At 48.3% G+C, this 24,250-nt stretch overlaps 9 protein-coding genes across 9 annotated transcripts; 4 read left to right on the top strand and 5 right to left on the bottom strand.

Annotated features, from left to right (window-relative positions):
* Positions 1–628: 628 nt before the first annotated feature.
* F5B22DRAFT_408193 (WD40-repeat-containing domain protein) lies at positions 629–3,270 on the bottom strand. The gene is made up of 12 exons (XM_047971540.1): positions 2,868–3,270; positions 2,759–2,798; positions 2,632–2,708; positions 2,515–2,586; positions 2,339–2,464; positions 2,255–2,275; positions 2,047–2,208; positions 1,914–1,973; positions 1,748–1,860; positions 938–1,694; positions 722–874; positions 629–659 (listed from the first exon to the last, which is right to left on the bottom strand). The coding sequence occupies exons 1-11, from the start codon at positions 2,931–2,933 to the stop codon at positions 806–808; spliced, it is 1,563 nt and encodes a 520-aa protein (XP_047834368.1). The 5' UTR covers positions 2,934–3,270; the 3' UTR covers positions 629–659; positions 722–805.
* Positions 3,271–5,550: 2,280 nt separating this feature from the next.
* F5B22DRAFT_591456 (uncharacterized protein) lies at positions 5,551–6,858 on the bottom strand. Its single transcript, XM_047973854.1, has 4 exons — positions 6,571–6,858; positions 6,499–6,514; positions 6,295–6,438; positions 5,551–6,215 (listed from the first exon to the last, which is right to left on the bottom strand). Exons 1-4 carry the CDS (start codon positions 6,617–6,619, stop codon positions 5,654–5,656), a joined length of 771 nt encoding a protein of 256 aa, XP_047834367.1. The 5' UTR covers positions 6,620–6,858; the 3' UTR covers positions 5,551–5,653.
* Positions 6,859–9,667, top strand: F5B22DRAFT_591454 (heterokaryon incompatibility protein-domain-containing protein). The gene is made up of 4 exons (XM_047973853.1): positions 6,859–7,585; positions 7,746–8,234; positions 8,384–9,418; positions 9,530–9,667. The coding sequence occupies exons 1-3, from the start codon at positions 7,090–7,092 to the stop codon at positions 9,049–9,051; spliced, it is 1,653 nt and encodes a 550-aa protein (XP_047834366.1). The 5' UTR covers positions 6,859–7,089; the 3' UTR covers positions 9,052–9,418; positions 9,530–9,667.
* A 730-nt stretch (positions 9,668–10,397) lies between these two features.
* F5B22DRAFT_408089 (3-beta hydroxysteroid dehydrogenase/isomerase) lies at positions 10,398–12,375 on the top strand. Its single transcript, XM_047971538.1, has 3 exons — positions 10,398–11,186; positions 11,240–11,611; positions 11,745–12,375. The coding sequence occupies exons 1-3, from the start codon at positions 10,682–10,684 to the stop codon at positions 12,266–12,268; spliced, it is 1,401 nt and encodes a 466-aa protein (XP_047834365.1). The 5' UTR covers positions 10,398–10,681; the 3' UTR covers positions 12,269–12,375.
* Positions 12,376–12,955: 580 nt separating this feature from the next.
* F5B22DRAFT_408097 (beta carbonic anhydrase clade D) lies at positions 12,956–14,040 on the top strand. The gene is made up of 3 exons (XM_047971539.1): positions 12,956–13,331; positions 13,391–13,537; positions 13,664–14,040. The coding sequence occupies exons 1-3, from the start codon at positions 13,226–13,228 to the stop codon at positions 13,918–13,920; spliced, it is 510 nt and encodes a 169-aa protein (XP_047834364.1). The 5' UTR covers positions 12,956–13,225; the 3' UTR covers positions 13,921–14,040.
* Positions 14,041–14,071: 31 nt separating this feature from the next.
* Positions 14,072–14,795, bottom strand: F5B22DRAFT_633793 (uncharacterized protein; the record flags this gene model as incomplete). The annotated part of the gene is made up of 2 exons (XM_047976891.1): positions 14,072–14,209; positions 14,265–14,795. 2 exons carry the CDS (start codon positions 14,793–14,795, stop codon positions 14,072–14,074), a joined length of 669 nt encoding a protein of 222 aa, XP_047834363.1.
* A 3,429-nt stretch (positions 14,796–18,224) lies between these two features.
* F5B22DRAFT_407907 (uncharacterized protein) lies at positions 18,225–18,742 on the bottom strand. Its single transcript, XM_047971536.1, has one exon. The coding sequence runs from the start codon at positions 18,625–18,627 to the stop codon at positions 18,322–18,324; it is 306 nt and encodes a 101-aa protein (XP_047834362.1). The 5' UTR covers positions 18,628–18,742; the 3' UTR covers positions 18,225–18,321.
* A 165-nt stretch (positions 18,743–18,907) lies between these two features.
* On the top strand, positions 18,908–20,825 carry F5B22DRAFT_407880 (UTP-glucose-1-phosphate uridylyltransferase). Its single transcript, XM_047971534.1, has 3 exons — positions 18,908–19,181; positions 19,238–19,314; positions 19,374–20,825. Exons 1-3 carry the CDS (start codon positions 19,071–19,073, stop codon positions 20,662–20,664), a joined length of 1,479 nt encoding a protein of 492 aa, XP_047834361.1. The 5' UTR covers positions 18,908–19,070; the 3' UTR covers positions 20,665–20,825.
* Positions 20,826–21,521: 696 nt separating this feature from the next.
* F5B22DRAFT_633791 (inhibitor of growth proteins N-terminal histone-binding-domain-containing protein) lies at positions 21,522–22,901 on the bottom strand (the record flags this gene model as incomplete). Its single annotated transcript, XM_047976890.1, has 2 exons — positions 21,522–21,805; positions 21,878–22,901. 2 exons carry the CDS (start codon positions 22,899–22,901, stop codon positions 21,522–21,524), a joined length of 1,308 nt encoding a protein of 435 aa, XP_047834360.1.
* Between the last annotated feature and the right edge of the window lie 1,349 nt (positions 22,902–24,250).

The raw sequence follows: 24,250 nt of genomic DNA, 5'->3' as shown, positions 1-24,250 counted from the left end.
GTCGGCCACTAGCGCTGTAAGATCATGTCATCTGACCTGATTAGTGGGCAGCAACACGAAGGCGTGCGAACCGCTCTCGCCAGGATCATGCTGTCTTAATCGTGATACGAACGCATCTGAATCATGACTCTTGGTAATACGCAAGGGATGTGAATGGCGTCCTGGAGCTGTTCTTCACGAACATCACTGCCACATATTAGTGCCATCGCGGCTTTCAGCGCGTACTACGTAAGGAGCCGGCCGGTCGATTGAAGTACGTAATAAATTGCCGGAACTGTGTCGTTGCTTACAGCACTTGTATAGAACGGCTGGCTACGCATTCGAACTACGGCGATTACGACTGGTGGGACTAGACATAATTTGCGGCAGCAGCGGGGGAACGAATCAGATTTCATAAGAGCTTCGGTCACTTAGAAAATGGGCGTCCAAGAACGCCTTTGGCTGAATAGAAGCCACGGAACTGCAGTGATCATATAAGCTGACGAACAACGCATCCTGAAGTCGTGTGTTCGCCAAAACTAATTGGGTCTCACAGCTGGTATGAGTCGATCTCTGATTGATAGGAGAAATTCACTAACCGACTTTCGATATTTGTCGGTCAAGCTTTGGTTCAGGTGAGTATCTATATGATTATGTTGTATGACTGGTCTTACCCCCAGCTGCCATCCGTGAGCTGGGCTTAGATTTTCCTCTAGCGAAAGTACAGATATTGAGGACGTACGTCATGGCCTTGCTGTATCAGTCATTCCGGTCCTGGATACGCCTCCTCACTGCTGCGTGCAGGATTCGGAACCATATTCGTCGACTAGTTGACTTGCGTACGTGCTACGTCCTTGGGCTTAGCACTACTAGAGACTTCGCCAGCTTGTAACACCTAGTGAATGAGTTAGTCGGCTGGCGTGTGGTCAGAGACATCAGCTTATTGAGCACTACTCACGTTGTCCTTCTTAGCCCAGCGCTGCATGATGATAGCGAGATTCTTGCTCCCTACCACTACACACCAGTCGCCATGAGCACTCCACGCAACTTGGCGCCCAACAAAGTCCTTAACAGTGATGTTGCTTTGCACGTGGGCTCTAACTGGCTCCTCTACACGAGTCAAGTCATACTTTCCCTCCCAGGAGTCGAGGGTTTCATGTCCGTAATCAGTGTTAATATCAACGTGAGTTTCCGCATCTACGCTACCTGTACGGCCGGAGAACACAGAATCCCTGTCGCTTACAGCATCTTTAAGCTTGTTAACAGCATCGCCTTTATGCCTGTGTTGAATTGGAACAAGCCATCCTGGGCGATGGATAGGCTGTAATTGATCCCGAGCCGGATCTCTTATTTCGTTTATAAAGTCGTGATATCCCAGCAAGCGTGTGAGGTCCCAGAAGAAAATTGTCGAGTGAGCATTGCCGAAGGCAAGAACTGGGTGTTTCCCCTTTTTCTGATATAATTTGAAGCGGAGATAAAACTGATGACCACAATTGGGTGTATAGAATTGAAGTAACCGGGTATACTGTGGCGGACATGACGATGCTGTCGCTGGTGCAAACGCAGAACGAGTCAGTCGTTCTGTGTCGCTGGTCGTGGGGGCTTCATTTGGGGTTGGAGGGGGGTCCTGAGATGAGAAACCCTCAATACGCCAAAGTACAATGATATCTTCGTGACAGGCTCGCGATAGAATGAGATCGCCAAAGAAAGCCACGCTTAAGGGGGGAATTAGCCATACTTCGGATCAGAATGGGTTAGAGAGGTTTACCAGTCGACGATACCACTGTGCACTTCAGAGGTGAAGAAGTGTGGATAATGAATTACAACAGGCTCGGGCGGATTACGGCCACTCTGCGGTGGCGGCAGATCAGGCAATGTCCACTACAAAATGTCAGTATCCACACCGACTGCGCATTGTTCTTTTCCATACATACCAAGCAGACAACATTATCATGGCCAGCCGAGAGAACATATCTACCACTGCTATGGAAAGCCTTAGAAACGCGTTAACTATAGCCGTCTCATGAAAACTAAAAAGGGCATCAGGAAGCTACTTAGACAACATACCACTGTCAAGAGATGTGCTGAATGGCCCTCTCCTGCAAGCAGGCATACACATGGCTGTTTTGCCCATGCTGGATCGAGGCTCCAAATGCGGATGGTCGTATCATCGGATGCAGATGCAATCAGTTGACTATTCGTAGGACATGTTGCAAGATCGTTGATTTCCTGATACAGATGAGCCGTGTTCAACCGATGAGCCTGTAAAACTCACGCCTCCATGGCCAACAAGAACCTGCATATTTTCATTCAGTCGTCAGCACAGGTGACTATCTTTTGTTCACTAGTAGAGGCTCACCTTGACCAACGTGCCAGCTATGACATCGTAAACCTTGATCTTGGAATCCCGACCAGCAACGCATAGCCAGGGCGCCTCTGTTTCCGGGTCTATAGACCAGGTACAGCTGCAATTGAGCGCATCTGGCTATTGACAGTTACTAATACGGTCATTTCGAGGATTTTCAGGAAACGTACATCATCGTCTCTGATCAACTGGACGAGTTCGTAGGGGGGATTCAGTTTGTTTGAAAGTCGATATATGACAACCTAGTCGATATAAGATCGTGATCAGGCAAGATTTCGAGAACTTACATGTTTCTTGCTAACTGCAGCAAAGATGGCGTCATGTGCCTCATCGGCATATGGGTAGAATTTAACATCAAAGAATTCTAAACCTACTGTCAGAAGCTTGAACTTGATGTTCGATGCAGGGTCCTACCAGTATCTTGGTCATCTGATGATAGGTACTGAAAATCATCCTTGAATTCGATTTTCAGAATCAGCGAGGGAACACTAGGGTCAGTGAAACGAACGTCAAGAAATCTCACCTCAAAGCCTATTGAGGCTCGTAATCGGGGCAAGTCCCACTCGTCCTGGTTGACAGTGGACGGCATGGCGACGCAGCGCGGCCTAAGAGCGATCTAACTCAACTTGCAACGAAATTCAAACTACATGTGAATGTGGTGGAGACTAGCGCAGATGGGTGTTTCCAGAATAGTAGGCCGCTTCACGATACGTAACGAAGCTCGACGCGATCTAGAGCTTCACACTTTGGGGCTATACAGAGACAGTCTTGCTGTTCGCTGATGGCTTTCGTCCTCAAGCAGGAAAAATCGCTCGAGGAACATTGTTCTCATTCGGCGGTCATATCAACATAAGAGTGTTAAAGGAAGATTAGTCTTGCAGCATTATGAGCGCCTGAGATGACATGGGAAAATAGCAAGGTATAATATCGTGACGCTGCCGATAATTGATTGATTAAACCTGGGATAGGCCGAGCTGTGGCGCAGCGACTAACTGGCTTAGGTAACTAAGGTACCCAACTCGCCAAGCTGCTTGCTCTTTTACCTTCTAGGTACTTATTTTACGGTGCTCAAAATGCACGCGCCACAGATTCAGCTGCGTGGCTATGCCCCCGCCCCCCGGGCAGAGGTACCTAACCAGTACCTTCCCAACATTTTCCCAGCACGAAGACCAGACCTCTCCAGGAGTCAGGACTCAGTATCCTAGAAGCTACAGAGTATATATATATATATATCGGCCAATGAATAAGTTATGCATCAAAACAACATATGATTAACCTCCTTATACACAATGCGGTATCTTCGTGGTGGTTCACATGTATGTACCTATGTTATTATGATATGTACCCGGCTCCAAGCTCGCCGCTGCATAGTATAATATCAGGGCCATCACTATCGAGCAAAACGAAAACCATGACTTGCATTTAATGTAAGAGAAAAATAGTTATGGATAAGACATAACTTCTACACTTTTCTCTAGAATTGGCTTAGTACTCCTCTTCTAAGAGTTGGCGTGGTAAACGCTAGGTGCCATCATATATCGACCATTCCCAACGCCTCCATGGAAGTTCTTCCTGAGAGATCGCCAGCGTCTGAGGACCCATATACTTGGGGCAAGAGCTTGGCGCTATGCCAAGCATACAAGTAGTAAGGCTCCCAGGTGACATCAGTATAAGGAGTAACAGGGTCCGCGAGCATAGCGGTATTGATGGCTGCCGATGTCCGGAACGAAATAGGCCCCAACAAACATGATCAATCCCAGAGGCCTGCTCATGGATATGCGTAGGCTCCATGTAATAGTAGCGAGTATTACAACTAATATGATATTCGTAACAGCATTTGGATTAGAGCTTGTAGTGGCATGCTTTGAAGTAGTAAAGAAATATCAGTGTTGCTAACCACCATCGCTAAGTTAGATGTGTTAGTCAAGCCAAAAGGTTACTTGAGGTAGTGCACTTAGTGTACAATCGGACCTGCTTCCTCCCCCCTCCCCCACAATGCCGAGTACGCTCAGTGTAACACTTTCTTCCTATCTATTTATGTCCTTAGGATATACAACTTGTAGGTATGACCTTGTTTTCTACATTCTCGGCCTAACTTACGAAAACTAGCCGGAAAATCTATGAAAAGCTACGAAACGCCTCACCCAGAGAGGCCCGTGGCCGTTTAATGGGTTGACGGTCCCAACACTACTATAATATGTCTCATAAAATGTCATGGCTGGAATAGGAATGATAGTGTCGCTGGGATGAGATCTAATACACGAATTGATGATAAGCAGTAACTTGCACGACGTTAGTTTAGTATAACAAGGAGCGGGATCACGGCTTATAGGACACAGATAGCTAAGGCGACAATAATTGAGAGAAAATGGTTCTTGCCCAAGAATATTAGGAGCCGTAGCGTATTCAAGACCAGTTAGTAATTATTGCTATCAACAAATATGGTCGTATAGTGATTGTGGTGGTTTTAATCAACCTATAGTTCCAGTTGATTATCTGATTACCGTAGATCATGCAGTATGGTGTCTGGAAAGATATTGATATTGGCCTATAGATGGTAGGCATCATAGGAGGTGTAAACCTATGAAATATTCACCTTTGTATCATGCGCTATTGAGAGCAGTGCAGCACAGTCTCACCGTACAACTATACTAGAGAGCTTGCCTCTATTAGATGAAGCATAGACCTCGAGAGATCTGAAGGCACGTACAAGATAAGCAATTGACTGTCTGAGTTTATTATGCACAGAAGAGCTTAACAGTTTTTGTGATTCCAATGAAAGCGATATCTAGCTTCTTAAGCGGTGTATGGCGAGGATGACGATGCCCTCGAGCAGCAGAGTCAAGAAATCAATATGATCTATTTCTCCTAATATCGACCCGTATGCCTTGACGCTTGCATCAGTTTCATTTCATAGTAGTTATAATTCGCTGTAGGTCGCTGTGGTGTCAAGGGTGTTAGGTGGATGGCTTTCGTCCTCAAGGTGTGGACGAATAATTGAACCAAGATTTATCTCTTCGAGTTAAGCTTAGAGGATTATCACATGAAGCCAGTAGTGAGATTATCGACTACTTCAGGTTCTTCAAAATTCAAGATCCTTTCAGTTTAGTCATGACAAATATGTTCAGTACTTCCTCCATGCTAAGGAGTATGGAGGTGTTGGTGACGAATAGATCAACCACTGGACTAGATAGTGGTCATTCCGAGAAATTTGAGCATTCTGCATTCTGCATTCTGCATCCTTGTATTTTTGGTTTTTGCGTAGGTACTTTTGCGAGTTATTTTTCTTGGAGTATGAAAGTAGCATTTCTATAGGTGTATGCTGCCTTCTGCCTCGATATAGTTTAGTTCTGGGCCGAATCCTGGTATCGTGAAATCCACAGGTTCAACACCAGAACCACCAAACACTTGGCTGAAGATAAACCCATGCTCTAGAAACTCCGCCACATAATATAACACGCCTGCGATGAATGAAATCACAGCAGGGATACTACCCAACCCGAAGAAGAAGTTCAACCAAATAAAAGGTTCCCAAGCCGGGCTATCAATAAATGGGAAGCCAAGGGAGGTGAGGGTGACAAGTGCAAAAAAGGTATAAAATCGAGCCCGATGTAGTCTGCTCCAGCGCTGTGATATGTCGCGATTGATAAGAACGTCGGTGACATGAGTCGTTGAAAACCCGAAAGAGAATATGCTAACAACTACTTCTATGAAATGTTTGTACCCGAAACTAGCCCCCCGCGTTACTGCCGTTGTGATTAAATTGACTAATAGCACGATTGATAACCAACAATGATAAAACGTTGCGATCCAGGAGAATCGCATGTGAAGATGTGGAATCTCTAGGAAGCATGGACTCAAGGGGAGCACGCTGGAATGAATCGCGAAAGGTCAGTTTTACTCAATTTAGGAGTCAAGTTGTTCAAATTGACGAAATCAATTGTACTCACAGTCTGTTGATGGAACGAGTGGTGAGGGTAACTATGCTCAGCAGATTTCCGGGGGGTCCCCAGTATGTGGGATATCGCAGCAAGGCTACAAGAAAGCCGCAGATATACAGCAAGCCGAGTAAAATGCCTGCCAAAACGCCGGACCTATATTCATGTGAGTGAAGCGCTTTGACGCATCGCCGAGGTCTTGATCTAGATGCTCACCACTGTCCATAAATTGCTGAACGCTCAAGTTAGAGAGGCACGAAACGAGTATAGTGGTCAAGCGGTACTCACTGAGGTTTGTGAGACGGATATCTCTCCTAGCTGAGGCGATGAAGCCCATCCTAACTGGTACTTTGAGTCAATGGGTCAACTATGGGACAGTTGAGAAGTTACTCAGGCACTCGGTCAGGTTAGTGCGGATGTGCCTGGTTTATGATGAGATCTAGGCCCCTGTCTACCGTACATGGCGCGGTGCCCAAAATAGATCTGCGACAGCACGCCACATTCAACCTTGAGCCTTTGTACTCCGTAGTTAGCGTTTAAATACAACTCGCCCCTCTTTGAATGAGATTTCGTTGTGCCGCTATATTGGGATGCTGGATTTAACTGATAGAAGACTGCGTCTCTGTAACACACCCATAGGAGCAAAGATGAAAGCGAGTTGCGTCCTCTTTGGAAACGACAATACGATGGCTTCCAATTTCACTAACCTAATTACCTTAATTAGCTTTTACAGCTGAGTGCGTCGCCCCCACCCATGGCTAACATACCAAGGTAGGACTTGGAGTGTATATCTTCTCGCCAAGGCTAATGTTAGAGCATGTCCGTCATCACCAGCTTTCATCAGGTAACAGCATCAAAATGGCGGACGGCAATAAAATATATCACCCTTTAGGGAAGAAATCAATTCGTCTACTCGAGATCGTACCGGCGCTTCCGGATGAGCAAATAGAATGTGTACTCACCACAATTCACGATATTGAAGACGCCCCGGGTTTTGAAGCGCTCTCGTACGTCTGGGGCGATACCCTATCATCTCAGTCTATTCTATGTAACGGAATTCACATGACAGTCACCCAAAATCTTGAAGAAGCGCTGAGATACCTGCGTCCGCTACCTAGCTGGGAATCAGTGCAAACCTGGTCCACGAACCACTACCTTCACTCCAGCCGCCAGGTCTGGCGCTCTTTTGCCAGAAACAGGTACGAACAGCAGGAAAACACCATGCTATTACGATTGCCTGTTTGGGTTGACGCTATATGCATTAATCAGGACGATCTGGCTGAGAGAGCAAACCAGGTGAAACGTATGCTACCCTTAGAGTCATTTTCTTTCTAATCCAGTCATTCGCTCGTGGAACCCACGATTGCCAGTTAGAGCCACAAGCACCTCGGGAGTATACATATCTCTCGAAGACCGCTCTCGCACTACCCGAAAGAGTAACTACTGACTTTAGCGAGCTGTAGTAATGCGGAAAATCTATCAGGCAGCTTCTACAGTCAAAATTTGGCTGGGTAAAGAGCAAAAGCCTGTCGCTTCTACCTCCGCTGCATCGCGTGGGACACATGAATCGGTAACACTCACAACCAACCATCCGCTGATGGCACAGGCTGGGACGAACTCCAACTCACTGGCCGCAAGAGAACCCTTGATGTCACAAATGCGCCGGCTTGCGCCGCGGCATCACTTGGAAACATACGGCAGTATGCCCATTGTGCTTTCATTTCTGGCACAAGCTTTGAGGAATATGGAAGCCCGGCCTAACTCCTTAGTATCTCTTCGACCTTTGCAGGATTCGGAGCACAGAAACTTGGTATATGGACTCCCTCCGCCTTCGGCAAAGGAATGGAAGACTTTCAGGGAATTTCTGTCAAACCCCTGGTTTCAGCGGATATGGATAGTTCAGGAGGTCGTACTTGCACGTAAAGCTGCAGTCGTTGTCGGCAATTGGCACTGTAAGCACTTTTCAGTTTTCTTTTCTCCATGGCTTAGCGGTATTAGACGGCAGCCTCTCTGACCCCAAGACACCCCTATGGAATCCACCGACTACATTGCGCTTCTGTATTGCAATTAGCTTGAATCAAACTTACTCTTCGTATCGTAGTGAATTGGAATGCCGTGGGGAAAGCCACTACATGGTTCGAAGCGAAGGGCTATGCCATGCCTCGCACGATGAGATATAACCTCAATGACCCGAAGGACCTTCTACCAGTTATGGGCGCTTCGGCCCTCTGGCAGATGTCGGAGTTTCCAGATAAGCGGGTGCCGCTACTGACTCTATTGGAGAACTTCCGGTCTAGACACACAAGTCAAGATGTCGATAAACTATACGCGGCTCTTGGGCTTGCGCAGGAGACTGAGGGCTCAGATCTTGATGGCCTACATATGTTACTGGAGCCAGACTATAATAAACCTCTAGAAGATGTCTACCGTGATCTCGCCATATTCTTGATCGTCGACCACGGCTCTTTAATCGTTCTATCTCATGTAGACCGCCCTAAGACTAACTCACCAACTTGGCCGTCGTGGGTGCCCGACTGGCGCATGGCAAAAGCTTCATCCGAGATTTGGCCCTCAACAGACGCACTGCCATTCTGCGCAGATTTCCACCAGCCGTTATCCTTGAGTTTCGGGCGAGATCTCAACGTACTGTCTCTGGAAGGCCTTAAAGTTGACACGATTCGCTTTTACGGCGACAAACTCATAAGCTACGGATTCGGGTTCGAAACGTACGCACAGGAGCTAGAATTTGTGCAGGGCGCATGGAATTGAGCTAAAGGTACCTTTCAAAATTTGGAAACATGGATAGCCGAGTGACAGGGGATCACTTGCGCACTTTTATTACGACCCTCCTCGCACGCGACACTGGTTTTGATGAAGACGGATTCATGAATGACGCCGCTGGGTGGCTCTCTAAGCATCTTTCCAGCGAGTTTCCGGGAATTGGCTCGAAATGGTTCAGCACCAAAAGGGCAGACCCCGGGCGTTTTCACGACGCATTCGTCCGCACATGTACCGAGAAGAGATTTTTTATAACTCGAGACGGACGGGTCGGAATAGGGCCAGAATCAATGAAAGAGGGCGATGACGTTGTGATCCTCTTCGGTGCGAAGGTTCCTTTCATAATACGCCGGTCAGGACCTAGGTACAGTTTGGTGGGTGAATGTTTCATCAACGGAATGATGCACGGGGAGTCTGTTGAGCGATGGAAAAGCTCAGGTGGCGCTTGTGATAAATTCGAAATATACTAACTAGTGACGACTATTTGAAATCTCGTTACTTTCGTCGCAATTTTCCGTGAATCTCCGGAAGCTATGAAGGCTTTTGAAGTGAAGTTGAATATGCACTTAGTCGATCGTATTGACCCTCCTTACTTGCTACAATGAGCTGTAGAGAGTTCTTCTACTGTAAGAATGTCTACCTCACGTGAACCATGGGATTGGTACGCTGCTTGGGCGGATCCAGGGGCCACTTCGACTTCCTAGGAAGTCGGTCGTACTCCCTTACATGATGATGGCCTATAGTACTATTCACAGAGGCCAATCGACCCATAGGCACAGTCAAGTGATCAAGAAGCTGTTTTTATGTACCTGTTTTTTATTTTTTTCTTTTTTTTAACCAAAAAAAAAAAAAAAAAAAAAAAAAAAAAAAAAAAAAAAAAAAAACGCCTAGTGATTCAGGCTGGGTAAGCCCTTCTTACGTTCTCTATGTGGACAAAGGTCTACTTGTTTCCGTTAGCAAGCATTATTACATGCAATATGTTAGGGAAGCTAGGCCGAAGTTCCCGAAAATTATTGTGCATCAATATGAATAACTAATTCCAATTATATTTACTGATAATTCATCGCTACATGACAATTCAAAGCATACTCAGTTATAAACCTCCTTCATGGTTCTCAGGGACTCAACTCATGAAGAAGTAATTTGCACATGGTCAGGTAATCTTTTAGAGGGTAACAGCTCTTCTTCAGCTTAAGTGATTCAAATCACACTCATCTTACTACTAGTCAGCGGCTTATCTAGTATTATTCGCAACGGAACATAAGATGTGACCGGGAGGATTTCCTCGGCTAAGACGATTAGTCTCATAAATCAAGCATCCTGCTTAGCATGGACTGCCTGCATGTTGAATAGGTATTGTAATTCCTCTACATAAGTATACTCGCGCGTAGGTCATCGGCGTCCGTGACTGGCTTAGCGACTGCGCTATGCACAGACTTTGCCCAAGGAGGGCAGGTCCCATTAGGAATACTCGGTCCGTCATGACAGCTCATGGGAATAAGCAAGGGTCCAGCTTTATCGGAGATAGCGATCATGGTCCACCACACCAGCCGCCTTGTCCCGTTTCTTTCGTGCCGAGCATCTCAGCCAGAGCTTCCAACGGCGACAAGGAAGTCAGTGTATGATGGATGGCCTCACAGGAACGCAGCAGGCCAAATGGGCTGTAGCTGTGTTGTTTATTCTCGGCTTCGCCTATCTATGGCGGCTCAACAAAGTCATGAGCCAGACGCCTCCGGAGGCGGTCAAAGCGTCTCCATACCGCTGGGCCGATTCTGAGATCAAGGACACATATAAGCGCATTAAGGCGAATCCGATCGACTGGTCGAAACATCTACCACCAAAAGCCAATCGACGCTATGTCGTCACTGGCGGCTGTGGTGGCGTCGGCGGCCAGATTGTTTTGCACCTGCTCTTGCGCGGCGAGCCGCCCGAAAGCATCCGGATTGTCGACTTCAAGAAGGTAGAGAGAGCCGATATGATGACCGGCGCCGCAGCCAAGGTGGACTTTGCGCAGGCCGATATCACATCTCCGAGTGCAACGCAAGCCGCATTTAACAAGCCATGGCCCTCGAGCGTTGCCAAGTTGCCATTGACTGTGTTCCATACGGCCGCCCTCATTATACCAGGTCACGAAACCTCAATGTTTCCTATGACGACTCATAACTAATATCAGATATAGGTGAACGTACCTTGGGCACTTTCGAGCTCATCAGGCGGGTAAATGTTGATGGCACGAAGCACGTCATGGATGCGGCCAAGGCCGCAGGTGCCACCATCTTCATCGCGACGTCTTCTGCTTCGATTGCTCATCGGAATGCCGGTTATTGGGGCAACCCGTTCCGGCGCTGGCCTAGGAATTATTTCCAGGCCATTGACGAGTCAGATTTCGACAAGCCGCTACCTTCCCACTCAGAATTCTTTAGCAACTACGCGCACACTAAAGCTATTGCAGAGAGAATGGTCTGTCACGCGAATAGTCCGAACTTTCGGACTGGCACCATTCGCCCAGCCAATGCTATCTATGGAAGTAGCAATGGTGACCAGGTCGTTGGTGAGTCTTCCGCCTATCCTTACATTATCCCAGTCACCGCGCCACGGGTCTCGCCAGGGCTTTGTCTTAACCTCATCTTCCTTTTGCCAAACCCCAGTAAAAAGAGAAGTACGATACTCATATCAGTTAATAGGCGTGGTGTTGCGTACCCAGAGCGCTCAGAGCTGGATGAAAAACATAGTGCAGAACTTCGTCCATGGTGGCCACATCTCACTCGGCCACTTGCAATTTGAGGCCGCTCTACTTCGCAAGGAAATGCCCAAATGTGCCGGTCGGCCGTTCATCATCACCGACGATGGGCCCCCGCCCTCATATGGCGACATGTACTACCTGTGCTATGCAACTGCCGAGACGCCGGTCAAGCTCACGTTTCTGCCGCCGGCACCCTTTTTCATTCTCTCTCACATCGTCGAGCTGGTTGCTATCGCGAGCAGGACGCCCGTATTGAAGTGGATATTTCCCGCACCCAAAGGCACACTCGCAATTCTTCAGCCAGGCGTCTTTCACGCTAGCTTGAATTTTGTAGCGTCGGACAGAGCTGCGCAGAAGAGCGTTGAGCAAGGTGGTCTCGGCTTCAGACATGTCCACACTACCTTGGAGGGGATGTGTCAACAGGTTTTAGAGTGGAACAATGAGAACGCGTCGTCAAGCTCTTGAATGCGCGGAAGAAAAGGATATGGGGCTGCTCTATCTTAAAGACAATAATTGGTGAGCCCCACGACATTGTGATCCACGGTCCGGCAATTAGACGGCATAACGATAGCGACTCTTCAACTTTTATCGCCTCTTTAGCGCTGTAGATTAGTTTTGACGGAAGAGTGTATCTTAGAGCGCCGATAGATTACTGAGGCAAATGTTGTCTGATAATCTCTAGAGATCTAGCCCAAGGCTAGATCTGAGCCTTTGTAGCTGGAATTTTTGAGAACTAATGTATAGAGCCGTTTTCTTACGTTGGATATTGCGGAGAGAAGTCGGGGAAAAGGTTGCAAGGTAGCAAGCAGCTAGCTTGGTATAGACCGCAGAGAAAGTTCTCAAATCGAAACCTTCTGTATTCATGTTTGACCCATAACACATACTCTAGACTCCGGTGTCTGCTGGCCGGTGTCTGATAGGTACGACTCGGGCTTTGGCAAACTCATACTCGAACAGTATAACAAACACCGACCTTTTCAAAAGAAGTGAGAAGTTCGTTCGCGACTTATTACGATAGATGCTTATATCTTACACAGCAAGAGGTGCAACCAAACCCCATGATAAGATCTGCGAGCTGAAAAAGCAAATAAGCAGATCGACTCTCCCTGGATTGAGTTACCAATCGCGAATTGTGGCAGCAATGACGTGCTACAAGCTAAGACCGTGATCCCCAATGAGAGACCCCTCATCTTGCCATCCTCACCATTCCCCGGGGAGGTAGGGGGCCGTTCATCAATGATACGTCATGTGACTGCCCATCCATCTTCCGATGAAAGAAACCAGTATATAAAGTGAGGCGAGGTGTCATATCGTGATAATCATTAGTCACTGTTCTTCTTCACCTATGTAACCTATCGGAGTATACCCACCCTAGTCTCCTTTTGTCAAGTACCTATAGGATACAGGATATCAACATCCATCATGACTTCCGAAATCCAGAAGAACCTCGTCGAGAAGAACGCCGAGTACGCCCGCACCTTTGATCAGGGCGACCTGGCTCTCCCGCCAGCGAAACATTACCTAGTTGGTAAGAAAATATCATAATACTTTCCGGCAAGATGGCGTCGGCGCGCTAATAGTCTCCAGTCACATGTATGGATGCCCGTGTCGACCCTGCGGCAGCATTCGGTATCTCGCTGGGGGATGCCCACGTCATTCGCAACGCAGGTGCAAGCGCAAAGGACGCCCAGCGGTCCATCATAATCTCGCAGCAGCTCCTAGGCACGCGTGAGAGTAAGTTACTATCCACGATATTGTAATTACCAGGTCTTTGTCGATACCCTCGAAGGACAGACCGGGCTGTTTTCGAACTCGATGTCTATCTTAAGAAGCATGTGACTGACTCTGCTGTCCTCGAAGTCTTACTGGTAAAGCACACGGGGTGTGGCATGCTTACTTTTACGAATGACGATGCGCACGCACTTGTCAAGCAGAATCTCGGCCCAACGGCCGCGGCTGAGCTAGGGCCCCTTGACTTCTTGCCATTCGCTGAGGTTGAGGCTGCCGTAGAGGAGGACGTGGGGTTCTTGAAGAGGTCGGCTACAGTCCCGGAGGATGTGAAGATCAGTGGGTGGGTCTACGAGGTTGAGACGGGCAGGGTAAGACAAGTCGTTTGAGGTTTTGATTCAGCAATGTGATGCTCTATGAATGAGATTGTTGCGAGCGAGATGTTTTTACGAGATACTGTGGCATTCAAGGGAATATTATCGTTTAGTTATCTATGTCTATGAGCTGTAATCCGCAAAGTTCTTTCCTTCGGCCGTCAAATCAAACTTTTCGGATGAGGGGAATATCGCCATTGGTGATCTCCTCAATGAAGGCGGGATCAGGATCATATAACATAACATGAAAATGCTCAACCGCGTGGACTGACTTCAGAGAACGCCAGTTTTTGAACCAAATATACTATTTCAATTGTAGTAAGCATGAGTGCGAGCAGGTTGTCGGTGGATTGTCTTACCTGATCACTGGGTACCCTTGAACCAAAAGTCTTGAGAACGAACGCATTGATTTCGGCTCGAGCCTTGTCCGTCAGATCGCCAGTCGCGGGGTCTTCTTCGAGGTCGAACTTCGTCCAGACGACAATGTGGACTATCTTCTTGTCAAGGCCATAGGGCCAATCATTCAAGAGGATCTTGACGTCTTCGTCGTACTCGAACGGCCTGCCTTTGGGCGTTATAGGTGTATCCCAGTAAAGGCGCTTTGTGAGGATGAAATTCAGAACACTGCCATATTCCTGCTTTAGCTTCCAGGTGTATGCCAAATATTTCCGTAGCTCAGACGGTACGCGTTGAAACAAATCGATTCGGTTATCCAGAATCAACTTCTGCACTTCTGGCCACGTGCTGAGGCGATACTCTGTGTCGGGCGTGCTGATAATGCCCTTATCCTTGGCGGTTAATACACACAAGAAGTCGGGGCATTCGTCTGTCCTCTCATCTTCCGGGACGTTAACCTGCCAGTATGGCAGCTCGGCACTGAGACTTCCCATGACCAGTTTGTCGCTTGCTAGTGAGACCTCGGGTGTCTCCTTTTTCAAAGAGAATAGCGGTGTGCACAATACCTCGGGACGAATTTCAAATGGGTTCCTTTCCCCTTTTCTCTAACGTCGGAACGGGGCTTATGTGTTTATAGTATATAGCAGTCTCGATTCATGCAACACCGAGCATACCAAATACACTCGTGAATAGAGTCTCTTGGGTGGGTGTAAGAGGACAGTTTTGGTCTCCGGTCTACTGCTTACGGTAGGAGCGGGCCTAGTAGGTAATAGGCACCCAAGAAGCTGAGATGCTTTGACACGAGACACGAGATATGCGAAAACCGGCGTATATCGCAATTAGTCGATCGTTCACATTGAAGTCCAAATGCTAAGGATGAATGGGAGGGATACTGAATGGTTGAAAAGTGGTACCGGTCCGCCTGTCGGGGCGACGTGCACTCCGACAAAAAGTATTTTCAGGTCACTACTACGTACAGTGTATATCCAATTCAATCTCACACTACCTAGTACCGCTCAATTGTTGTGCAGGCCAAGGTAAGAAAGGGCCAAGTGATAGAATACGGTTTGGGAGAGAAAAAAAAAAAAAAAAAAAAAAAAAAAAAAAAAAAAAAAAAAGGCCAGAAAAACTAGTTAGAATAAAACTAGACAAAATAACAGTTTGCGGCGCTCCCCGCTACCGTGCTGCGAGCAAGCCGAGCACCGAGCTGGCATCGCTTCATCCCTATTTTGATAACATAAGACACGAGATTGCAAATTGGCTCCAACTCGTGTTTCTCCGTCTCCCACGTGGTCACTACCCCACTATCTATTTGCCAAATGCTGCTCACCTCAAATTTCCAGTATTGCACCAAACAGAAGACCTCAGAAAAGGAGGCCGCCAGGATGTACGACTCTTTCTTCATACAGTGTGTTGCCGTATTTGAGCAATTCCTAGGTAGTCGAGGGGATATCAAGTCTAGAGTGTGATATGCTTGTCAATGGTACACTACACTACCAGCAGATAGATATTCATGGTGTGCCCATAGTAGAAAGACGTACCGGACGTGGAAAACGTGGAAAAAGAACCTTCACGCGATTGGATCTCCCCGGGCGCTGAATCGCATGGAAGAAAAGGGTTGACGCGGGATGAGCGATGCGTAAACGAATCAATTATTGAAACGCGGCTGAACAGATTATTACTGTATGTATGTAGATGCAGGTCCAGACCCCCCTCCTCGTCATGGCTGTAGCAAAGATTACGCTGTGCGACCTCAAGTTAATATCTGGCATTCAAAGTTAAGCGGCAACAATCTGTCGTTAAAATCTTGGGTGGGGGTTTCTTGACTAGCGGCTGATAGCTAGAGATCTTTAATACGACAAAAGCAGATATGAATTTCCGCATGGGCTGAATAAGTAGGCATTGAGGTATTTATTTTAATCAGGATGGTCTGTTAGATACAACCCGAACAAGTAGTAAGCTCTCTTAGAAACAAAGCGCAGCGCTGATGATTGGCATTGCGCCGACTGCATACCGGTAGTATCGTTGCCTTACTCAGTCAGTAGCCATGGAAAAAAACTTCTGAGTGGCGACAGGTTGCAATAGGTCCATTGATAACGGCCTCCCTGCCAGGTGCCTGGCGAGATGTTGAGAAAACGGCGTGATCTAGAGCATTCAGCCTCCATGGTATGGGTGCCATCCAGAATGATACATACATTGTCAGCCACGGGAATACTATGTACCTATGTCAGTCTTCATTCGACCATCCAGAACGCAACGGGCAGGAACTAAAAGGGACGGCCAGAGGACGGCATCATAAGGCTGTACGTTAGACTTCGGTTGACACCTAGCGCGGATGTGTCCCTCAATATGAGGCTTTTCGGGTGCTAGACTAGTACCTAGTCTGGCCAATCTTTGACAGCTTTTGCTACGCCTCGAATCCCACCAACATGGTTGGGCTGGAACGCCACGGTTATAGTGGATGACAAGGGAATCGGAATTAATGATGACCATGGGGCCGGCCTAATACCAATTCGTTTTATTTTTGCCATAGCAACGGAGGTCTGGACCAAACCCATGAGAAGGACAGAAAGGGGTGATGCTCCTATTCTACTCTCATGGGCTACGAAGTACGGTACCTATATAACTATGTAGTGTAGAGACCAGTGCCATCCGACGACTGGCTGGTTATCTTCTCAGTGCTAATTGTTCACTTATTTCTCTTCTCTTGTTATCTTTGTCACCGTCGATAACATAGTCTGCAATTCTCAATTAATCAAGACGTTCTTGGCATGTGTCGTGCCCATCTGTTACAGGGTTTCTGAGGTATGTTGCTGATCTCTTGCTCCCCATGGCGAAGATGGTCTGTGTAAAGCAAGCTTTGCTACTACTTAGGCCCCTCCCCTCCTATCTTGCCCTCCAGCTGCCCCTCTATCCTTCAAAGCCCCTCCTTCTGTTTGTCTTGGTCTTGTCTGGTCTTGTCTCCCATCAATTGTCCTTTGTGATAGAGGCACATATTTCCAAAGAATGACACCTACAGTGTCATCTGAAGGGGAGACATGACGAAATGCACCATGTATGATGGGAACCGGCATGCTGCCAGAGCAAATAGGAGGACCGGTGCGGGTTGCGTCCCGTCTAAAAGAAGCAAGGATGCTACAGCCTACAGCCCCCACAACACTTTATTACGTCAACTGGACAAACACATGGCTGGTTTGCTGAGCAGTCACAGAGCACACAGGTTCTGCACAAGAAACAAAAACCACGGAAGCAAGAGTGAGAAGTGACAGACTCCTGGGCATAAGTACGGAGCAGATACGGAGCAACAAACAAACAAACAAACAAACAAACAGACAGTCGATAATAGCGGTTATACCTTGAAATAGGTACTTTTAGGTGCTGCTGCTGGATACATAGTAGAGCCACCGTATTTGTAAGTTGTATGCCTCCGTCTATCCTCCTAGCCCTCGTTACCAGAGCGGCATGCGATGCCTACCCACCTTGCAGGTGCATAGTTAGGTAGACAGTCTAGTACATATCGGGTATGAAGTTAGGAGCTTAATCCTTAAGCCTGCCGCTACCTCCAACCTTGGGTGGTGAGCTAGGGATAGGCTAGGGAGTACTTGAGTGAGTACGGTACCTGCCAGTGTGCGACCTGGAGCAGAAGCGAGAAGTACCCCCCACCTTTGGAGCATCCAGACTTCTTCACAGCAGCACCGCTATCTGCCCAGCTAGAGAGCTCGAGCTCAGTGCTATTCCCTCTCATCTGCTTTCACATGTACTTACCACACATGGCTCATGGATGTACATGGGGGGTACTGACCGTGTACTAGAGCTCTGGTGGTAATTACCACTCAAGAGCCTAGGAAAGATCACCAATAATTGCCCAGTATATTGCCCTGGTTTTTGGTTGCTGGTTGCTAGTTGCTGGCGAAATCCAGAGACCTCGCCCCCTGTTGCCCCTCACCTACCCGCCGTTTCTCAGCGTACATGTACCTACCTACCTCCCCAGGGGGAAGCCGTCAAAACCTTGGCTTTTCCTCACCTACTTTTCCCCTCTCTTGAGCTTCTCATATACAACCATCGCGGCACTCTGGCCCGACCCTTTTCTCTCCCTCTCCCTCGACTATTCAGCCATTGCATCACTCGTGCTCTAACCAAAATTTCTAGACACGCTTCTGTTTCTCTCCCTTGACAATGGCCCAGGCAATCAAGAGCGCATTGCCTTCTCACCTCAAGCCTCAGCTTGGAGGCAAAGACTCGGACACCGAGTTTGCGGGCAGGCATCATGGCAAGACTCGATCCCACATGGTGAGTGCGAACCGCCTCCTGCTCTTCCCACTTCATCCGGCTTCACTACTCTTTCACCGTCTCTGCAATGTCCCGCTCGCTATGTCTTCGTACCTCGACATGAAACCCGCACACGCAAAGAGCCCTTTGATTGCCGCGTGTTCAGTAACACGAACCTGCTACTGAATGGCGCAGATCATTGGGCCAATGACTCCCAAACAACACTCCCTTTTCTTTCGCGCGTTTCTAGAAGCATAGACGTCACCTTTGAGCCGGAGTCGAGGTCAGATGCTCTACAAGTTGTGGCATCCCACGCGTTCTTTCGTTATATCCGCTTCGGTGAAACGGGAGCAATATTTCTACCGCAATTCACCACCAGATTTCGAATTGCCGCCTCGGAAATACCCTTTTCTCTCCTTTGACGAAATCCCTCGGCTCCCTCGGCTCGGCCTGCAATTTACCTTTTCCCACATTTGTCTAGATTGTCACCAAGATTGCTAATGGGTTTGAGTAAGGCCTTCGAGAATGCCTCGACCAATGTCGCCGCTGCGCAGATGCGCAACGCTCTGACCGAGCTTGCTGAGACCGTCAATGACCCAGAACAGAAGAAGGTAAATCAAATTTGTCTTGCATCGCCAGCAAAACTGTCTCTAACTTCTCTTGGTAGCTATTTGAGACCGAAATGGACAACTTTTTCTCCCTTTTCCGACGATATCTCAACGACAAGGCCAAGGGGAATGTTGTGTACGTGACCAACTCTTGATACTCGGCTCGATGATCAACGCTGACAATACTCGACGTAGTGATTGGGATCGCATTGCCCCTCCAGCCCAGGGTCAGGTCGTTGATTATGAAGACCTCGCTAACTCCGAGTCCGTGGGCTTCCTCAATAAGTTGGCCGTTCTGAAATTGAATGGTGGTTTGGGTACTTCGATGGGTTGCGTCGGCCCCAAGTCTGTTATCGAGGTTCGTGATGGCATGTCTTTCTTGGATATGTCTGTTCGCCAGGTCGAATACTTGAACCGAACCTACAACACGAATGTCCCCTTCATCCTGATGAACTCGTTCAACACAAACGATGACACTGCTGCTATTATCAAGAAATACGAGGGCCACAATGTGGATATCCTGACATTCAACCAATCTCGATACCCTAGAATCTTGAAGGACTCGCTACTTCCCGTCCCTAAGAGCTTTGACTCTGCAATCTCTGAGTGGTACCCTCCGGGACACGGTGATGTGTTCGAGTCACTTTACAACTCTGGCGTTCTCGAGCAGCTCATCGAGCGTGGCATCGAGATTATTTTCTTGTCAAACGTTGACAACTTGGGCGCCGTGGTGGATCTGCGCGTCCTCCAACACATGGTTGAGACAGAGGCCGAGTACATCATGGAGCTGACCAACAAGACAAAGGCTGATGTTAAGGGTGGTACTATTATCGACTATGAGGGTTCCGTCCGGCTGCTTGAAATTGCCCAAGTCCCTAAGGAACACACCAACGAGTTTAAGTCAATCAAGAAGTTTAAGTACTTCAACACCAACAACATTTGGATGAACGTCAAAGCCATCAAGCGTGTCGTTGAAAACAACGAGTTAGAGATGGAAATCATCCCGAATGGCAAGACCATTCCAGGAGACAAGAAGGGCGAGTCAGATATCTCTATTCTTCAATTAGAGACTGCTGTTGGTGCGGCCATTCGCCACTTCAAGAACGCCCACGGTGTCAACGTACCCCGACGACGGTTCTTGCCCGTCAAGACCTGCTCAGATCTCATGCTTGTCAAGTCTGACCTGTACGCCGTCAAGCACGGTCAGCTTCAGATGAACCCCAGCCGCTTTGGCGGCGCCCCGCTTATTAAGCTGGGCAGCGACTTCAAGAAAGTTTCGGACTTCCAGAAGCGAATCCCTTCGATCCCCAAGATTATTGAGCTCGACCATTTGACCATTACCGGCAATGTGAATCTTCACCGCGGTGTCACCTTGAAAGGAACAGTTATCATCGTCGCCACGGAAGGTTCTACAATTGATATCCCCCCGGGATCTATCCTGGAGAATGTGGTTGTCCAAGGTAGCTTGCGTCTGTTGGAGCACTAGAGTCCTTTGTTTCTACGTGGCTTTCGAGAAAACATAGCATCTGTCGAGAGCAATGTACCATTCGAATCTTAACCCTCTCGTGTGCTCGTTAATGGTATAATCCCCTAATAGAGATGGTCATGTGTAATGAGAATAAATATAGGCGAATACGGTTGTTTGGAAGTTAATAAAAGAGAGAAAGACTCATCGACAATACAGAACCTAAACAGAAATTATGCCACCTTCATTTTTGAATAATCACTCGTTTCTAATGTTCATGAGGAGGGCGGATATGTCATCACATGTGTTGAAGGTAACGATATTGAGATGAAGCATTTGTTCCATGCTGTTTAAGTTACATAGGTACTCTCCAGTGTGCTCTGTTCGTTTCTTCGTCACCAGATGGCCCCCCACCAGATGGGGCATGCCTTTGTTAATTCTATGTCCTTTAGCTAGCTATTGCAGCATAGACATCTTACCATATAGAAATGGACGGTCTATGGAATAGAAAATCAAATCAAGGCCAGATGGAGCTGAATCTATCGATCCAGACAGTTTAGTAGTCCTCTCTCTGCCCACTAGCCTGGGTGCATTATTTATGCTTGAAGATTAGATCTTGTAAAGACTCGTTACTCGTAACTTTGAATTGTCCGTTGGTCCTGAATCCCGTGGTTTCGCTCCCGACGAACATCACTCTGGTAGCCTGTGGCTCTTCCAGATAGCTGGAGTTCAAGGGTAAGAGGCTCTTATTTTGTGGGCCTCATCCACGGGGATCTGTGCCATTTCTGGATCGGGTACCTATCTTCTAACCATTTGGTCGGAAGACTGGCATGCAGTGGTGATAATATAGATGTGCTCGAATGCTTTCATCAACATCTTTACTTGCCCTTCTTCTTCAGACTTTCAGCGCGCTCCGCACTGCAGGTGGGACAGTACCAGCGACCCTCGGGCTCTGATTTCAGTCCAACACAGCTCCAGTGGAACCACTCGAAGGGACAGGAAGGATTATCACACGCCACCATATCGCCATACGATACCGCCTGACACAGACAATACCTCTTCCCCTCCTCGTCCTCGTCATCATCAATGCCTGAAACGCCATCGGAGCCCGAGACTTCTTCGTCGTCATCCCTATCTATCATCTCCTCGTCCTTATCAACCTCTACACTCCCCTTATTCTTACTAGCGCCATTGGTGTTGGGACCGGGGGTACCGCTTCCCGCCCGGGAGCCACGGTGTGACGAAGGCGCCGAATCCGCGTCTGAGAGCTCGCTATCGGCTGTCGAGGCTGGAGACCCTTTCGACTGCCCTGCCCGCTTCACACGAGATAGCGTTGATTTCGAGGTGGGCGGCTTCCTGCGTGCGACCGCTCCTGGTGTACTCTTTCGACCAGTACCGTTACTCGATGCCTTTGTCACTCCTTTAGGTCCCGCGCTCCCTGCCCGACTCGAAGCGCCGGGCGTACCGGGTTTGGGCGTGCCCGGTCCAAGCGACGAATGCCGCGCCAGTCCACTTGAATTAGCTGGGAGGTTGCCCACGCCAGAAGATGTCCGTGGTCCCCTCTTAGGAACGCCACTCCCAGGTCCGGCAGACGATTCACGGTGGTTTCGGTTGAGGATCATGCTCGCAGCGGGAGAAGCTGGCGCTGAAGATGAGATATGGGCCTGCGATTGTGCGGCACGCGCCTGGGGGTTAGATAATCTGACGGTGGTAGGGCTGGCATTATTTAGGATAGGGTTAAGCGGCGTCGAATTAGTAGTAACAGACAAGACCCTGACAGATGTGTTGCTATTGTTGGCGGCGCTCGGTCGTATCAGAGAGGGTATCTCGTCGGGATCGGTAAAACCAGGCTCGCCCCTATCGCTCAACTGCTTGATCTGGAGGTCGAGGTGTCGCAGGTGCTTGTCGTACAAGGTCTGGGCTCTTTGCGATAAGGCAACCTTTTCGTCGGCAAGCTTCTCAGCGCGCGTGTAGTTATCCCTAATAGTCTCACGCAGCTGGGCCTCCCGCGGGTTGTGTTGATGGCTACCATTCGATCGTATCCAGCGCTGGATCTTATTGTCGCATTCTTCGACCGTCTTGATGCAATCGTGATAGGAGCGATCTTTGTCGGCAATCTCGTCTTGAATGAATCGAACCTCTTCGGGGAGGTTAGCCATGCGGTGGATAAACTCCTCGAGGATGACGGCCGGGTCTTGAGCCTCGACGGACGGCGCCATCTTCTTCACGAAGTCTATTGAGAGATCGTCTCTGGGCATCGGTGTTAACCTGGCCTCCTACGCGAGGCCTGCGCTTTACTGAAGGTGTGGTAAGGGAAGGAAGAGGAGTGAAAAAATCAGGTCCAGCTAGGAGATGACCATGCATGCAAGTGCGATAATTGTTTGCTTCTCTTATTTTCTCGTAGTCCACTTTCTCCTTTTGTTTGTCATTCCTCTTCATATATATACTTTCCGCCTTTTCTTTTGTTCTGCTCGTCTTGCCTCTTTTTCTTGTTTTTTTTTCTTCGATTTCTTCGTACTATGTTTCTTTCCTTTCCTAATTTGCCCCGACCTGTTTATTTACGCATGTGGAAGGAAACGTAGTATCAAGCAAGCAGTGAGGAGTTTGAAAGAGCGAATGGCCATCGAGAGGCAGCTGGACAGCGGGTACGGTACGTGTGGACAGACGTATGGGCAGACAGGTGATGGTACAGGTGATGGTACGCAGAGCAGCGGAAGGGTCAAATCATGCAGCGGTGCTGGCTCACCTTCCTAGCTCAATGACACGGAACTGTAGCCCCGACGAAAGGCGCAATCCAGCGTCTTGGGACATGAGGCAATGCGATGTGCCAGAAATGTGTCCCGACGTGGTACCGAAGTGTGAGTCGAAAGCGGTCGCTGCCCAGAGCAGGGGGAAAAGAGCGGCGTCGGTAGGTGGTCGGCGAGATTGCTCTGATTGGTATAGAACTGTAAGGAAAGAAGACGACGCTACCTAGCTGAATTGCAGGATGATGTTCGCGGGTGGAGAAGCGTGCTTTGACGAAGTGGGACTTTTTGCTGGTGGAGGCGTACTTAGAGCGAACGAGCGCGTGCGCAAGGTGCCAATAGACAAATACCTAGACAGGCGAGACAGGCGAGACAGAGGGTGGGAGAGGGAGGGAGAAAGAGGCGACGGCTTCTTGCACTGCTTTGGACGGGAGAGAAGAGCACAGAAGGGAAGGACAGAACCAGAACATGCCACCAAGATGAGTCAGCAGAGGGCACGTATGTACTAATTCATTGGTATCTTACTTCAGTAAAAGTAGGTAGATCAGTTATACATAAGTAGAAACATATGTACCTAGGTATTTCCCCCAAAAGCTTTTACAGATGGTTTTAAGCCAAATTGGAATTAGCGTTGTAGCTGGGTGCTTGGCAGTCTGAATACTATGTACTAGTACGTAGGTTGTGGTCGCAGATTTCCATCAGGCTTGGCACTATAAGCCAATACTAACGGTGATGGATATTTTGGACCCCAACCTCCGTACTTGCCTATTGTTTTGCGATAGATACTTGCTTACTTCACTGTACACTACTTGCTCCAGATCAAACCTCAGCCTTGATTCTACCTAGGTACCTGCTCAGTATAG

The sequence above is a fragment of the Xylaria bambusicola genome (genome assembly GCF_022495145.1).
Source record: "Xylaria bambusicola strain CBS 139988 unplaced genomic scaffold F5B22scaffold_5, whole genome shotgun sequence".
NCBI classification, from domain to species: Eukaryota; Fungi; Ascomycota; class Sordariomycetes; order Xylariales; family Xylariaceae; genus Xylaria; species Xylaria bambusicola.
The sequence above is the reverse complement of the archived record's forward strand: the minus strand, read 5'-3'. Positions and strand labels throughout refer to the sequence as shown.